This window comes from Pituophis catenifer, unplaced genomic scaffold (assembly GCF_029215685.1).
Source record: "Pituophis catenifer annectens isolate HBS135680 unplaced genomic scaffold, rPitCat1.0.hap2 SCAF_2, whole genome shotgun sequence".
Lineage (NCBI taxonomy): Eukaryota > Metazoa > Chordata > Lepidosauria > Squamata > Colubridae > Pituophis > Pituophis catenifer.
In genome coordinates, this window is record NW_027256882.1 from 38,567,114 (window position 1) to 38,584,781 (window position 17,668).

At 44.8% G+C, this 17,668-nt stretch overlaps 1 protein-coding gene across 1 annotated transcript; it reads right to left on the reverse strand.

Moving 5' to 3' along the window:
• Nucleotides 1-1,904: 1,904 nt before the first annotated feature.
• Nucleotides 1,905-12,071, reverse strand: LOC139309369 (zinc-binding protein A33-like). The gene is made up of 7 exons (XM_070933428.1): nucleotides 11,939-12,071; nucleotides 9,694-10,172; nucleotides 8,875-8,970; nucleotides 7,404-7,637; nucleotides 6,250-6,272; nucleotides 3,937-4,346; nucleotides 1,905-3,355 (listed from the first exon to the last, which is right to left on the reverse strand). Exons 2-7 carry the CDS (start codon nucleotides 10,111-10,113, stop codon nucleotides 2,814-2,816), a joined length of 1,725 nt encoding a protein of 574 aa, XP_070789529.1. The 5' UTR covers nucleotides 10,114-10,172; nucleotides 11,939-12,071; the 3' UTR covers nucleotides 1,905-2,813.
• Between the last annotated feature and the right edge of the window lie 5,597 nt (nucleotides 12,072-17,668).

The window sequence follows — 17,668 nt, forward strand, 5'->3', positions numbered from 1 at the left end:
CCCCACTCTGGGGCCAGCCAGAGGTGGTATTTGCCAGTTCTTAGAACTACTCAAAATTTCCGCTACCGGTTCTCCGAACTGCTCAAAATTTCCGCTACCGGTTCTCCGAACTGCTCAAAATTTCTGCTACAGGTTCTCCGAACTGCTCAATATTTCTGCTACTGGTTCTCCAGAACCTGTTAGAACCTGCTGGATTTCACCCCTGCTATACCCCATCCTGTTGTATCTCCTAGAAATGTCCCAGAAATGTCGCCCTGATGAGAACTTCTGACAGCCAAGGACATAAGGATTATATTCAAATCTCTTGCAGTCTGGGACATTGTTTATTCCTTTAACTGGCTTAAGTCCTTTGACGCTTTTTCGATCTTTGGAGATTTTAAGGCAGTCAGGATGGACTGTGTCTGCACCCAGAACTACATTCACTGTAAAGGGGAAGGGAAGGAAGGAAGAAGAACAAGAGCTTCAGCTGCAGGCCTTATGTGTGTCTTCACCCCTAAAAGTTTAACCCTACGGCCTCTTGTGTGAATGGAGTTCAGCTTTCAAACACCCCCTCTAGGACTGGAAGACTCAATTGTTTTTTTTAAACAAAACCTAAGCATTGTCTGGTTAAGGGTCCTCCAACTCTGGCAACTGTAAAATTTGTGGAGTTCTCCTAATGGGGCTGCAAGTGTCCAGGTCTCTTCTGCACCCAAGCACTTGAGCTCTTCCACTGTCTTAGTCCCATCCTCTGTTAACTGCCGGTCTGTTCGGCACCCCTCAGACTTCATTATTCTATTCACTTATGTTGCCTTTGCGACCTGCCAGTCCACCCGCCACTAATCTGAACGCCCTCTGGATCCGTCAATTAGTTGTCCCACTCTTGGCTCTGCCGCTCAGCTCTTTGTCTCTTGGCTCCGCTGGTCAATTCCCCTGTTCTCTAGTCTCCCATGTGGCCGCCACTCTGCTGATTGCCCTCCAGCTCCGCCATGCTGGATGGAGAATTCTGGGAACTGAAGTGCACGAGTCTTACAGTGGCCAAGGTTGAAGACCCCTGGACAAGTCCTTCAAACCCTTCATAGTGCTCCACCTCTTCTAGCATCCGTGCACAATTCTTTTTAGCTTCTACCTTGCAGGTGAGAGTAATGAGATGGTGAGTGAAGAGTAGTTGGCTTTGCCTTCATTGATTTGCTGGGTGGGCCAAGGCTGAACAGGGACTCTGCCTGGAGCATTAATCCAGAAGATCAGGCAGAGCAAGAGGCTGCCATGTTTCAATTCTGAACTGGTAAGAGTCAGAAGGATCCCCCAGAGGTAACTTGGGACACACGATAGGATGTGAGGAAGCTCCGTCCTTTTCTCTACGAGCATCAGGAGATCACAGGCATGTGCAAAAGGGGAGGATCTTGCCCAGGAAACCTCTGCTTTCATCAGTCTGATGGCCCACATGGTGGAGGCAACCCTGATGCTCCAACGTTGCTATTTGCTTTGACCCAAAGGACCTAATTTCTCTGCTCCCAAAGACCTCGTTTTTCACCAACTTATATTCAGGCAGTAAAATCAAGAGGATGTTATTAGCTTGGTAGGAATTCTATGTTCCTTTCAGTCCCACTCCATATTTTTCCATTTGTCCAGATCTTTCATTCTATACCAAGATTGACTTCAATTTTCTAGGTTATGTATACATAATTATACATAAGTCTAGCCTAGCTTAGTCTAGGACTGGACTGGACTGGACTGGACTAGACTAGACTAGACTAGACTAGACTAGACTAGACTAGACTAGACTAGACTAGACTAGACTAGACTAGACTAGACTAGAATAGAATAGAATAGAATAGAATAGAATAGAATAGAATAGAATAGAATAGAATAGAATAGAATTCTTTATTGGCCAAGTGTGATTGGACACACAAGGAATTTGTCTCCAGTGCATAAGTTCTCAGTGTACATATAAGCAACAAGTGATAAATCATGATTATAATCATAAAATACAATCATCATAAATCATAAGATAACAACCCTGAGCGATCATCATAGCATACAAAATAAGCAATCAACATAAATCATAATAAGATACTAAATAAAAGCAATCAATACAAACCATCATTTTCATTTTCAGCATGGACTTCTTTCCTGAAGTCAATATAAACCATGAGATACAAACAACAAAGTTATAGTCATAAGATGCTAAAGGAATAGGAAAATAGGAAAGATGAGAAGGATAATAGTAATACAGTCCTACTGGGTGGTTTGACATCCCAGGGCATAAGACAATGTTGTGGGAATTAGTTGTTTAGCATGATGATGGCATTGGAGGAAAACAATTGTCCTTGTCTCTAGTTGTTTTGATGTGCAATGCCCTATAGAATTATAGGGCGATGAGGAAAACCATCATTTGTTACAAATACAAACACAACTCAGTATTGGAATATTGGAACATCTCTACTAAGGCCTTCCCAACCAAGGGCAGGAAATATGGCTTGCCTTCATTGTTTTTGCCTGCAGTGGAATGCATTGAAAGCAGGTAAAAAATCTTGCAGAGGCAGAGATTCTTGCAGTGGACAGAGGCAACCTCTATCCTCACTACGGTCAATGGGTCAAGGAAGTTAAATATGTGGGAAATAGAAAGTCAACTTGAAAGCTACACTTACTCTCTGCACCTAGAACATCCATCATGGACCACAATAGTCAGGTCAGACCAGTTTCAAATCTTGGAGCGATTGCTTGCACAGAGGGAATAGCATAGACTTTCTCTTAAAACAGCCATCCTAACGCACCTCGATGTTTTCAACTTCCACCAGGCTGTTCTCTGCAATGCTACACCCTGAGCTAAGATCTCAAAGCTCCAGACCCCACACACCGAGGGTGCAGTTGCTTTGAGTGCTGAGAAAGGGCAGCATGGAAGCACGCTTAGAAAGGGCAGGTTGGAAGCACGCTTGGAAGGTGTAGAGGTGGGTCATGCTGCTGCTGTTGTAAAAAGAGAGCTGCCCCCCTTCAAAGTCCAGGTAGACCCCAACTTTCTCCATCTTCCCGCAGACCGAGAGGGGCGTACGGGGCTCACTCAGAGCTTGGTATTCTCCTGCCTTCAGCTCAATAGCCCACACCCCTTCCTTGGGCAGAAAGTTCAGCTGCTTCTTACGCTTCACAGACTTTTTGGCCATCCCCACTATCCAATCGTTGCTGTCCTTGACATCGACCTCCCAGTAGAAGCGGCCAGTGGTAATGCCCTTCCGTCCCACCACACACGGTGTGGAGGTGAAGGTCTCCAGCTTTTCTTGCCAGATCTCTTGGTCAGGACTGAACTCGACCCCGGTGGCTTTTTGCACAAGGACCAAGCTGGGATGAGCTGAGTTGGAGTCCAAAGTGATGCTTGCAGGGACTGGAGAGGGAAGATGGAAAGAATTCAGAATGAACAAGAACAGACTTGTGCAGCCGGCTATTCCAGTATAAAGTGGCCCAGAAAGAAATTAGACACAAATGAATGTGAATATTAGCCATCCTCAACATGTCTGAAGATTCCTTTCTCTCTTTTAGCCCAAACTACATTATGGTGTCATTATATATAATGGGGTAATTTTTTTTTTATTTAATTTTGATTTATATGCCGCCCTTCTCCGGAGACTAATTAGAGCAGTTAAGCAATTATATTTGGAAGAGTTAGTGGTAAATGGAAACCAGGCCATCAAGAACACGGTGGCTTGACACCATAAAAGCTGGACAACAGCCAGAGCATAGAAGAACTCAGAGAAGCAGTGCAAGGTTGGAAGGTGTGGAGAGAACTGGCCCATAGAAATCACCAAGGGTTGGACATGACTGAATGGATAACACCATCATCATCATATTCATCATCACATTACAGGGTTATTGCTGGAGTACATAGCCTTGAACTTCTGCACAAAACATAGGGTATAAAAGTAATAAACCAATAACCTGTACATTTGGTCTAAAACCTCAACTCACCTGGATGTAGCTCACCCAGGAGCTCCTTCCAGGCGTAGAATTGCAGAGGTCCTTTAAACTCGCCCAGGTTCAAGTCTACAGCCACCACTCCATCTTCCTCCTCCTCTTCCTTCTCCTCTTCTTCTTCCTCTGCTGTCTCTTCTTCTTCCTCCTCCTCTTCTTCCTCTGCTGTCTCTTCTTCTTCCTCCTCCTCTTCCTTCTCCTCTTCTTCTTCCTTTGCTGTCTCTTCTTCTTCTTCCTCCTCCTCCTCCTCCTTTTTCTCTTCTTCCTGTTCTTCTTCCTCATAAACAGCTTCATCAGTCTCATTATCACACTCACCTGTGTCTTCACTGCTGGCCTCCAGCCCATCTTCTCCTACCAGTGCAGCATCTAGTTCGCGTTCATCCGGAGCTCCTTGTTCCTTACGGACCCTGTAGGAGAAGAGCATCCCAAGGATCAGCCATTTTAGAATAAACCTGCCCCGATAGCAATAGCACTTAAGACTTATATACCGCTTCACAGTGCTTTACAGCCCTCTCTAAGCAGTTTACAGAGTCAGCATATGGCCCCCAAATAATCTGGGTCCTCATTTTACCGACCGCGAAAGGATGGAAGGCTGAGTCAACCTTGAGCCTGGTGAGATTCGAACTCCAAATTGCAGGCAGCCGGCAGTCAGCAGAAGTAGACTGCAATACTGCATTCTAACCACTGCGCCACCATGGCTCTATCTATCAAGCATAGAGGAATCAGATCGGGTCCTTCTACAGAGAGGTATCTGAGCACTTCTGATCAAAAAAGAATGATGCTGCATTATTATTATTATTATTATTATTATTATTATTATTATTATTATTATTATTATTATGCCTCTTTAATGGATTTTTTGCACTAAGGGGAAAAAATATGGAAAATACTGGGGGAAAGTAGATTCAGATCTGATGAATACTTCCCAGGGAAGCTGCAAAAACCAGGAGGTGGCGATGGCCATACTATTGCCAAGAAAATGCCCACCTCATCATCAGAAGGGAAGACTCACTCAGGAAAATCTCCACTTTTTCTTTTTGCAGTTTTACAGAGATTTTAGAAGTAATTTGGGTAGGAGCCAAAGGGTCAGAAGAACATTTCCCCTCCCAATTAAACTCTTTTCATGGCCAAATCAACCTTACTTTGCCTCTACTCCCAAGAAGGAAGAGGAGCCAACTTTATAATTGTAGCAGAGGTTTATTTTAATGGAAGTAAACAAGGAGCCATCTTCCCTTCCGTATACTGCATGGAGGAGCTTCACCTACTCATTTTGGCAAATCCAGCAGCTTCTGAAAGGTGGAAGAGGAAGTCATGCCTATAGTGAGGAGGCAAAGTAATATACCGGCCTGCGGGGTGCTCAGATCTGGCCCATGGGGCTTCCCTAGAAACAGCGAAGGACTGGGAGGGCCGCGCATGGTGACCCTTTTCGTTGGCAGGGGGCTGCCATCACAGCCGAAAATGGAGCCCGTGGTGTAGTGTATTGAGTCTGCTCCAGGGAGCAGGCCCCCTAGCGGGTAAAGACTAATGTTCTGTTCACAGATTGGCTAGCCGCTTGACAGCTAGTATATAAGAGCTGTCAAGCCGAGGTTCACGGTTCTTTTGGAGTTAGCGTTGCCTGTTAGTTACGATGATTCCTCATATTAAACTTTACCTCATATTAAACGCTACCCAGCTGCAGATCGCCTCAGCGTCGTTCCTCAGATAATTGTCCAATACGTTTCACGTAGGGCTGCGCGGGACCCCCCAAGCTCCGTTTTCGCTGGCAGCAAAACAAACTACTAACAAAAGTGGATCCCCCCCAGCCCTGCCTGGGCCACCACAGGTGCTCCTGACACGAACCAAGCCCATTATGCCTACAGTGAGGAGGCAAACTAATGTAACGTGATGCCTTCCTTGTTGGCTCATGTTTTTCTTCCTTTCATGTATTTATTATATAGATAGTCTTGGACTTCAATGAGACACTGAAGTTAGAACAACGCTGAAAGGAGTGATTTACAAACGGTCCTCACAGTTACAGCTGTTGGTCGTGATCAAGATACAGGTGCTTGACAAGCCGCCTGCATTTACGATAGTTGCCGCATTGGGGGGGGGGTCACGTGACGGCCATTTGCAACTTTCCAAGCTGGCTTGGAGCAAGCAAAGTCAATGGGAGAAGCTGGATTGGCTTAACGACTGCAATGATTCACTTAACAACGGTGGCCAAAAAAAAGGTTGGGGGCAACATTTAACAACCACCTTGCTTATGAAAGGAAATGTTGGTCCTAACTTTGGCTGTAATTTGATATATAAGAAAAGAGAAACACTACTTACCTCTCTAGCAACTCTTTTGCCTCCTGTGGGAGGGGGAAGGAAGGAAGGAAGGAAGGAAGGAAGGAAGGAAGGAAGGAAGGAAGGAAGGAAGGAAGGAAAAGAAAGAAAGAAAGAAAGAAAGAAAGAAAGAAAGAAAGAAAGAAAGAAAGAAAGAAAGAAAGAAAGAAAGAAAGAAAGAAAACGTGAGATAACAGTGAAAATAATTCTTTCCGTGGATTATCACCCACTTTCCTGCCAAAGCGTTCTGCATTTTAATGGTGCACAACAAATTTTTGCTCTCAGTAGATCATGTCCTAGTTTAAATTATCAGAAAAAAAATCCCGGTGAAATGCTATCACAACAAATATAGAAGAAACAAAAATTGAGGATTGTAGAGTCAGAGTGCTTGAGATGCCACTGAAAACCCAAGGTGATATAAAGCGCATATACTGTACTGATCGATCTCTCTTTTATATAAACAAACACTGTGGAATCTAGCAATTGTTACAGGAAATCAGTTCTTACTTATTTGTTTAAGAAAATGGATTTGGCCACCACCCAACTACTCTCAGTGATTCTAGGTGGTTTATAAAGATTTAAAAAAAAACACACAGAGATTTTGTCAGTCGTGACAAACCCTAATTGAACAAATCTTGGGGCGAGAAGTTTTATATTCAAATATATTTTATTCTTTATACTGTTTCCTTTAAAAATATTAACAGAATCCACAATGGTCTGAGAATCATTGTCTCCAACTTAATTAAATTAGCAAAGTTCCTAAAACCCTGAAATAAATTACCCAGGCCTAATCCATGTATCAAAGGATAAGGTCTGCATACACAAATAGGGATAATTAAATTACAGTAAGTCTCCCAGCAGAACTGTATGTTCACACATACACACACACACATACATAAACACGTAAACACTTCTACATCCCGGATAATCTCCTATAAAGTTTGCTGTACCCCATTTCTCTACAGACTGCCCCTAAAAGCAAATTGTTTTGTTTTTAGGAATAAATATTTCTTTTTCCCTCATTTTTATTTATCCTTGTGCAGCCCCGGCTCAAGTTGGAACCCCGAATTATTCTTCTGACAATGTTTTGGTGCAATCTATGCACCCAGCAATTTTTTCCTTCCCAAGAAAACCCCACAGCCCCCGGTCCTCCTTACCTTAAGGAAACTAATGTGGTCTTTGCATTCAAGGCTGGCCTGTACACGGCACACAGTTTCTGAATGTGAAGCCAACTTGCAGTCCAGTTCCTTTAACTTGGTTTCCATCTGAGCCAAGTTCTTTTCTCTCTGGTTTTCTAAGGCCTGTTTTATAGCCAGCTCTCTGTCGTTCAGCAGCTGGTGCATCTTCATAAACTCTTCAGAGATATGATCAGACAAGGATTTGGAGCAGGTCTGGAAAAACATAGACGGGGCACAGCAAAAGGTTGTGCTTTGGTCAAACAGAAATGATCACCTGTTCACAATGGTGTTGGTTTTGGGTTAGACTCCTGAGAATACCTTGCATAGCGATAAAGAAATAAATAAGTGGACCATCAAACAAATCAACTCATTTGAGTCCTTATTTGAAGCACTAATGATTCAAAACATCCTACTTCGGGCATGTGATGCAAAGACTTAACTTTCTGAAGGAGACTCTTAATACTAGGAAAGATGGAAAGAAAGAGAAGATGAGGAAGAACAAAAGCAAAGATGGTGGACATAGTGGCAATGGGGGCACCATTAGAAGATCTGAAAAACCAGGTTAGGGATAAATCGTCATGGAGAAACTCCGTTTTGCTCGGATTTGAGAACTACTTGATAGCATATAATTTATTTTATGTATTTTTTATACTTGTGTGCCATTTCACTGTCAGGTAACTCATAATCAATCAATCAATCGATGCCACTATAATGATTACCTAAGCAATACCAGCAAATTCATTTTTTTTGGCCTTTTTTATTATAATGTAGTGATAGCACACATATACACACAGATGTACATACATGCACACAAAGAGAATTCTGTGGGGTCCCTGCTGTTCTCCGAGCTTGATTGTTTTTCTTGTAGACATTTCATTACCAAAGTAGGTAATATCATCAGTGCTAGAATGGAGTGCAAATCCCACTCCCTTCTAGAATAGATAATGTTAGCTAGTTGCGAAGCGAAACATCTCCAAGAAAACAAGCAAGTTCAGAAAGCACCAGGGACCCCACCCTTCAAACTTGAGCTACAAATATTCCCTTCTATCGGTACACAAAGTTCTAATTGTAAGACTGTCCATACCTTAGAGCACCACAGTGCTTCTAAATGTTTAAAACTAACTTGAGAATCCTGGGGGAAAAGGGAACAGAATGGAATATCCTGAAAAATGCATGGTTGACAACTTTGGTGACTTGAATGCCACACTACACCATATTTATTCATTTATTGTTGATTTGAATGCAAATCAAATAAGCAGGTAGCTTTTCTTTTCCTTGGACTGAATTGCAGGAGCCTGGATTAAATGCTGACTATGAAACACCTGATATTAAATTAATGAGCCGCAAATGGTAGCATCGAAAGCAATAGTTGCTGGGATGAAGAGAGAGAAGATACACTTGGTTTAGCATTAAACAGGAAGTCCCAACCCTCACCACTTCCCAGCTGCACCTTTAATTCGATAATGTTCTCCTGCTGGTGGCACTGGCTCCTTTTCAACCGCCTGAGACCTTCCTCAAGAGGCTCCAGAGATGCCTTCAGCCGGTCCTGAAGGAAGAGAAAGTTTAGATCCCACATAAAATGAACACCAGCATTTGACTGACTCCAGGACAATTTTATACCTCCAGCCAGGTTCCGTCAGACGTCTGTCCCCCAACCAGCCCTAATTAGCATTAATAGCAGTTAAGAGTGTTTTATACAATGATAGATTTAGTTAGCAATATATTAATTTTTATGTTCCCCGGTATTTATTTAATGTTTTTCTTAGGGAACTAAACCTTCCTCCAAATAGAAGTCATCTAGCAGGTAAACAAATCCAGATGACAGGAGATGCCAGCAGCAGATCCCAAAACTCTTGCCCTTTCCAGCCTCCTAGTAGTTCATAGATCAAATAGTGAATCTTCAGGAAGTGGGAAATGAATTGCATATATGCGAGATACAGATTCAGTATAACATTAGTGTTTCTCCATGCGCTTCAGAGTAGAAATCTAGCTTATGTTTACTGGTAAATATTTGGGAGGTTTCAAAAGCTTCGTTTCAGTGTCCTTGTTTATTATGACACTTATTATGATTCATATATGATATGAACCCTACTTGTATTTTATCTTGGCATGCAAAATAAGCTGTCTCGAGTAGCCCCACGGTGAGATAAATTTCATAAATTGAAAGAGAGATGAGAGAAAAAGAGACAGAGAGAGGGAGAGGGAGAGACTGAGTGACTGTTCTTCAACCAGAGGCCACCTTCTTTCTCCTCCCAGGTCCAGTTCTCACCTGATAGGTCTGAACCGCATTTTTGATGGGCAGGAAGTCGTGTCCCCGGTGCTGAGGCAAGTCCCGGCAGATGACGCAAACGCACTCCTCATCTTGGCTGCAGAAGAGCTTGAGAGGCTCCTCGTGTTCCTCACAGAAGAACCAGACGCCGGAGCCGCTCAGCTGAGCCCTTTCATCCAGCTTCAGAAGCCGGGCCTTATCGGCCAAGCTGCAGAGGGCTCGGTTCATGTGGCGCAAAGTGAAGGGGTGCCGGCACTGGGGGCAGAGCCCGCTACTTTCCCCTGTGGGGATGCAGGGCTCCAGGCAGGGAGCGCAGAAGCTGTGGCCGCACTCCAGTATGTGGGGCTCGCGAAAGAAAGAGAGGCAAATGGGGCACAGCAGGTCTTCGGTGAAATTGGACACTTCCCGTACTGAAGCCATGTTGGTTGATCAAAGAGAGCCTAACAGGTTTCCCAAGTTAGAACAGCTTCTATTTCTGCCTGTGAAGTGAACATAGTATAATAGGGTTGGAAGGGACCTTCGAGGTGTTCTAGTCCAACCCCCTGCCCAAACAGAAGACCCTATACCAGTGATGGCGAACCTTTTTGTTGTTGCGTGCCAAAAGCGCAGGGGGAGGAATGTGGGGTGTGTGTGTCACGTGCGCTTGTGCCCACATCCATAATTAATGCCCCCATGCCCTGCCCCCCATGCATGCGCACGTGAGCCCCCCCGGAGACTCCCCCCAGTGCTCCCCCCCTTTTAGCACATGATGGCAAAAAGGTTACTGGTGGGCCCGGAACAGAGGTAAAATGCTAGCAGTTCGTCCTGGTTCAGGCAAGTGATTAAAACTACCAGTTCAGGGGAACCAGTAGTTAAAAAAAGCTATGGGTTCAGCCAAACCGGTATTTCCAATGATCAGCTGTGCCGTGCAGCTTATATTTGCTACAAAGCAGGAAAGAGCCTGTAGTACAGTGGACTAAGCACTGTTATTAACAACTGCTGCTTGCAATTACTGCAAGTTCGAATCTCACCAGGCTCAAGGTTGACTCAGCCTTCCATCCTTTCTAAGGTAGGTGAAATGAGGACCCAGATTGTGGGGGCAATAAGCTGACTTTTTATAAATATACAAAAGTATGAAGGCTATTGCTTAACGCATTGTAAGCCGCCCTGAGTCTCCGGAGAAGGGCGGCATATAAATTAAAGCAAAAATCATAATAATAAAAAAAAATCCTGCTTTCTAGCGAAGCTAAGTCGCGCGGCATAGCTGTTCCGCCCCTCGCTGTTCTACTTACCTAGTGAAGTCTCTTTTTCTGTGTGAAGCATGCATTTAGCATGTATTGTGTATGTGAATGTGCAGCGCGTGTTTGGCATGCAGCCACATGCGCTGGCAACAAACCGGTGGTGATCTGCGGAGGATTCACTATTGGCCCGGAAGGCCCATTTTTCATCCTCCCCAGGCTCCAGAGGGTTTCTTGGAGCCTGGGGAGGGTGAAAACGGCCTCTCCCACCCCCAGGATCTCCTACGGAGGCCGGAAACAGCCCATTTCCCGATTTTCGGTGGGCCCGGAAGCCCTGAAAATTTGCTGACCAGCACACACATGCATGCTGGAGCTGAGCTAAGGCAACGCTTGCGCGCCCACAGATATGGCTCTGCATTCCACAGGTTCGCCATCACGGCCCTATACCATTCCAGACAAATGGTTGTCCAATTTCTTCTTTAAAACCTCTAGTGATGGAGCACCCACAACTTTTGAAAAGGCAAGCATTACACTGGTTAGTTGTTCTCACTGTCGGGAATTTTGTCCGTAATTCTAGGTTGGATCTCTCCTTTGACAAGTTTCCATCTGTTACTTTTTGTCCTGCTCTGGAGAATAAGTCAACCCTCTCTTGTACAGCCCCTCAAGCAGTGGTGGGATTCAGCCAGTTCGCACCACTTCGGGAGAGCCGGTTGTTAACTTTCTGAGCAGTTTGGCAAACTGGTTGTTGGAAGAAATCATTAGTGCAGAGAATCGATTGTTCAATTACTTGAATCCCACCACTGCCTTCAAGTACTGGAAGTCTGAGGCGAAGGGGTGTCTGCCATCCCGGACAGATCCGCCTTGAACACCAAAGTCACAAACACTAAAACTACTTTTCTTACAGGGTTACAGAAACAGAGTCTGAAGGTGCTTCCTGCCTTCATCCTAAACTAAACCAGGAAGGAGAAAATTGGAGACATTTTCTCCAATTGCATTTCTATTTTGCACACAGGAATTTCTTATCTCACCGTTGTCTGGGCTGCGTCTCTTCCTCCTCTTCCTCCAGGTGATTCTCACAGGCCGCTACAGGAAGGAGAAACCCCTCAATGTGTCAGACCTGCCGCCACTTAAACCTCTAAATAAAAACCATCCTCGGCTCCATCTGTTGAGAACAGCAGGGCTTTATGAGAAGGGCGTTGCAGGAAAGGCGTAGCCAGAACTGAGCATCGCATGCCAAAAGCCCTAAATTTAATCTTCCCCTCCCATCACCCACCCCGTGCGACCAATCAAGTTCAGGTAAAATGTTTTTGTAATGGCCAGTTGTGTACAGGAAGATATGCAGGCAGGAGATGCAGAACTTAACTTTCGTTTCCCTACTTTCCTCCCTGCTTCTGAAACTTAACTTTCGCTTTCCCCCTTGCCTTCCTCCCTCCTCCCTCTCCACAATTCATGGCAGTCTGTCCCCCAAGTACAAGCAAACATAAGGTGGCAGTTGACACGATCTTCAGGAAAGCTCTTTTTAAAAACGTTTATTTCAGCCTTCTTCATTTGAAGAATATTTCAGTGGCCATGAAGCCCCACCCCCCCTTTTTTTTAAAGAAACATTTTTTTACTTTGAAATAAGAAAGAAATCATTCTGAATTAAATCGTTCAAATTATTGTGCATCCCCAGTTCTTTCCTAAGCAACCACAGAGCTCAGGTTTTTGGTCTGGTGTGGATCTCTTGCAAGAATCGACAGATGAATGAAAAGATAATCGGAAGAATAATTCCATAGTCCTAAGGGTTCTGAGGAAAACAAATTCTTAGGACATCTTAGCAAGATAGAAGCATAGGAGGAAAGTGTGTTAATTTAGGCCTTGCTTTTCGATATCCTTATCAAAACTTCTATGACAACTGATACATTTCTTTTTATTATTAAGACAATAACTCTTTCCTGAGAACAGTAAAAGTGGGTGGATGGGAAAGTAATTTGAGGTTTGCTAATTGTGAATATTCATGTGTACATTTTCTATTACCCATGTATATATAGTTATCATTTTCTCCTCCTTTCCTGAAATGGATACAGGTGGTCCTCAACTTATGACCACAACTGAGACCAAGTTTTCTGTTGCCAAGCGAGACATTTTTTAAGTGAGTTTTGCTCCATTTTACCATTTTTCTTGCCACAATAATTAAATGAATCACTGCAAGTGATAAGTTAGTACCCTGTTTCCCCAAAAATAAGGCATCCCGATAATAAGACTAGATGGGCTTTTGAGCGCATGCACTAAAATAAGCCTCCCCCCAAAAATAAGCCCTCCCCGAAAATATTTAAACGCAGAGCTGGAAATCAGGTAAGACAGCAAGAGGAGCCCCATCTTGCTCCATGCGCCCCAAAATAATAAGACCTCCCCGAAAATAAGGCCAAGCGCTTATTTCGGGGTTCACAAAAATATAAGACAGGGTCAAAAATATTTTTTCAGGGAAACACGGTAACAAGGAGCCTGAGTGGCGTAGGAGGCTAATGCCTCCTACTAAGGCAGCATTTAACATCCAGCTGCCTGCAATTACTGCGAGTTCAATTCTCACCAGGCTCAAGGTTGACTCAGCCTTCCATCCTTTCTAAGGTGGGTAAAATGAGAACCCGGTTGTGGGGGCAATAAGCTGACTTTGTATAAAATATGCAAAAGTATGAAGGCTATTGCTTAACGCATTGTAAGCTGCCCTGAGTCTCCGGAGAAGGGCGGCATATAAATAAAATTAAAAATTTAAATTAAAAAAAAAAAAAAACAAGTGTAGGAAGAAAAATCTGGTCTGGTTCCAATCCAGGAGAGGTGCTAGAAATAAAATGGAGGCTGATTGGAAAGAAGGACTCTGTTTATTGATGAGCATAACCAACAACAAGTAGTTCTGGGACAGCTGACAAATTGGCTGAAGGAGTGGATGGATCTTTATAGGTTTCTGTGACTTTAAAATTTTGATTGTTTTTGGGATTGTGCAATGAAGAGGCTTTTGTATCTTTTGCTATTTCAATGGTGGTGGGTTAATCCTATTATTAGGTCCTGTCCTTAGAGTTTGGGTGGCGGAATGCAAATTCTTAATCCTATCAACTGGAGCTGAAGGTGTTTTGTTTGTGAATAGATTGGCCCAGTCTTCCTGAATGGGCACAAAATAATCATTTCTAAAGAGTTCAGGCATCTGCTGGGGGCTCTTTTACTATGCAAAAAACTGGGGCTGCTTTCTGCCTTTAAGAGCATGTTTCTCCATTTCTCCTTTGGGGAAATTTAATATTCTGCCTCTTTTGATATTCCCCAAAATATTTCATTCTTGGGGGGGAGGTGGGGAGGTGCGTAATTACTTCTTACACCAGGTAGGGGATCTTTGAGCAGTTGGCAGCATCCCAAGCTGTAACCCCATCTCTCACTCAGCTGAGTCTTCTGAAATAGCAATAGCACTAGACTTATATACCGCTTCACAGTGCTTTTACAGCCCTCTCTAAGCGGTTTACAGAGCCAGCCTATTGCCCCCAAAAATCTGGGTCCTCATTTTACCCACCTCGGAAGGATGGAAAGCTGAGTCAAACTTGAGTCTGCTGAGATTCGATCTGCCAAATTGCAGTCAGTCAGTCCGTCAGAATTAGTCTGCAGTACTGGATTCCAATCACTGTGCCACCGTGGCTCACTCCAATGCTCCAGAACCTGCCCTTTTTCAAATTCCATCTTTATTGTTCTGGTTTCACTCTCCCTTTTATTTTGATTTTCAGAGCATTAAGAGCAGTGGTGAAGCAGTGGTTAGAATGCAGTATTGCAGGCTAATTCAGCTCACTACCAGTAGTTTGACCCTGATTGGCTCAAGGTTGATTCAGCCTTCCATCCTTCCGAGCTCAGTAAAATGAGGACCCAAATTGTTAGGGGCAACACGCTGACTCGATAAACTGCTTAGAGGGGGCTGTAAGGCACTATGAAGCGATATATAAGTGCTATTGTATTATCCTGAAAGATAGATCAACAGATGAAGTCTGGGTCATTTATGCATAATTGCTTTCCAAAATTCTGTGGGGCCAGGAAGCATAATTTAAAAATAAATAAATAAATAAATAAATAATAAAAGAGAAGTCAAGATAGCAAATTGGGCACAAAAGTAAAGAAATTTATTTATTATTAAAGTTCTTGCTGGAAATGACAAATCTTTAAAAAGGCATCTTTAGGGATGGCAAAAACTTAGGGCTTTGCTGCTATTTCGTATATTATCTGGATTTTTGTGGCCCAGATCTTATAGGTCTACATAGGGACATGAGGATAACTAACTTACGAGAGTTGCAATAATCATGGTGGTGATGGTCCCTTAGGGCTTAGGCCATGGAGGCCTGCAAGGGAACAACCAGCACCTTGAATTGGACCGGAAGCAAATCGACAACCAATGCAGCTTGCGAAATACACTGAAATATGTCCATTACTGCTCAAGCCACTGCATTCCCTATCAGTGGAAGCTTCTGGCTGGTCTCCAAGGGCAGCCCCAGGGAGAATGTGCTGCAGTAGTCAAAAGTTTCCTCACATGTTCTATTGCAGTGGTTCTCAACCTGTGGGTCGCGACCACTTTGGGGGTCGAACGACCCTTTCACAGGGGTCACCTAAGACCATCGGAAAACACATATTTTCAATGATTTTAGGAATAATTTTATGGCTGGGGGTCACCACAACATGAGGAACTGTATTAAAGTACTGTGGGTGGGAGGGGCAGATATGGCGGGAGCAGGGGGCCACATCAGGTTGTGGGAGCGCGCGTCTGCTGGCTCCAAGCGGTGGCGCGCTCCGGCCTCCATTGCTCGCCTCGTTCCCCAGGTTGCACAGACCCTCAGGCCCTGGGCCTTCGGCTGATGCTGTGCAATGCCCGGTCCGTGGTAAATAAAGCCTTTTGATACCATCGACCATGGTATCATGCTGCACCGGCTAGAGGAGTTAGGGGTGGGGGGCACCGTCCTACGGTGGTTCTCCTCCTTTCTCTCTGACCGGTCGCAGTCTGTATTGACAGGGGGGCAGAGGTCGACCCCGAGGCCCCTTTTATGCGGGGTGCCACAAGGGTCGGTCCTCTCGCCCCTTCTGTTCAACATTTATGTGAAGCCACTGGGTGAGATCATCCGTGGTTTCGGGGTGAAGTACCATCAGTACGCTGATGATACTCAGCTGTACATCTCCACTTCGGACCACCCCAATGATGCCCTTGAAGTGATGTCCCGGTGCCTGGAGGCCGTGCGGATCTGGATGGGGAGAAACAGACTCAGGCTCAACCCATCCAAGACCGAGTGGCTGTGGTTTCCGACATCCCGATATAGTCAGTTGGTGCCATCACTGACTATTGGGGGCGAGTCATTGGCCCCCACGGAGAGGGTTCGCAACTTGGGTGTCCTCCTGGACTCACAGCTGTCTATAGAAGAGCACATGACGGCCGTGGCCAGGAGGACTTTTTATCAGGTCCGCCTGATTCGCCAGTTCCCTTTCTGGATCGGGACTCGTTAAATACGGTCACTCATGCTCTCGTTACTTCCCGCTTGGACTACTGCAATGCTCTCTACATGGGGCTCTCTTTGAGGAGCACCCGGAGGCTCCAGCTGGTCCAGAATGCGGCTGCGCGGGTGGTTATGGGAGTGACGTGGCGCTCCCATGTGACCCCCCTCCTGCGCGAGCTGCACTGGCTCCCGGTGGTCTTCCGGGTGCGCTTCAAGGTTTTGGTTACCACCTTTAGAGCGCTCCATGGCATCGGACCGGAGTATTTACGAGACCGCCTTCTGCTACCAATAGCCTCTCACCGACCAGTACGCTCCCATAGAGAGGGGCTCCTCAGGGTGCCGTCGGCCAAACAGTGTCGACTGGTGGCCCCTAGGGGGAGAGCCTTCTCTGTGGGGGCACCTACCATCTGGAACGAGCTCCCCCGAGATACGGAGGATCCCAGACCTGCGCACATTTTGCCGTGCTCTCAAAACTTTTCTATTTCAGCAGGCTGGCCTGGCCTAACTCTCCTCTTTTAAATTTTTAATTCGTGATTTTATAAATTGGGTGTTTTAATCTGTGTTTCGGCCAAAATATTTAATTTTAAGGGATTTTTTAATATTTGTAGTATCTGTATTTTATCTTGGCTGTTCACTGCCCTGAGTCCTTCGGGAGTAGGGCGGTATAGAAATTTGATTAATAAATAAATAAATAAATAAATAAATAAATAAATAAATAAATAAATAAATAAAGGGCCACAGCATTAGGAAGGTTGAGAACCACTGTTCTATTGGGTCTGTTGTTGTTTTTTGACCATGAACTAACTAACAATGGCTTATTAAGTCTTTGCCTTCTCTTAGTTTGGCCTGATTAAAGGAGGTGGCAACTGAGTCACCCTAGAGACTAGGGTGGTCACAGCTGGCTGAGACTGCTGAAGGCCTTAGGCCTCTACTTCAAATCCAGTGTGGCGCTGCTGCCGTCACGTCCTGCCCTGCAGGGATGAGCTGGCTGTGGCTTTGCACCACACTACAATACCCCACCGGCCACACATGGCCTGTGTCAGGCCTCCCACAGCCTCTCCCCTGCACTCTGCTTCATGACCCCCACAATCATATGACTGCAACTGGGAGGGCCAGAATTGAGATCACTGAGCAAAGTAGTCCCATAGGCATCTTGCTTAATTACCATTTTGCCCAGTGACTGAGATTCCTGTCCCAGTTGTGGTTATAAGTCAAGACTCGCTGTAAAGTACTATAGGAGATTGTGCCTCAATGCAGAGAACTATCCTCACT

Excerpts from the sequence above, each read along its gene's own strand:
- LOC139309369 (XM_070933428.1), bottom strand. The coding sequence starts at position 10,113 with ATGGCTTCAGTACGGGAAGTGTCCAATTTCACCGAAGACCTGCTGTGC. Across the intron at positions 7,638-8,874 it reads AGAACATTATCGAATTAAAG|ACCTGCTCCAAATCCTTGTC; the intron begins GTGCAGCTGGGA and ends ATGTTTTTCCAG. Across the intron at positions 6,273-7,403 it reads ACCACATTAGTTTCCTTAAG|GAGGCAAAAGAGTTGCTAGA; the intron begins GTAAGGAGGACC and ends CCCCTCCCACAG.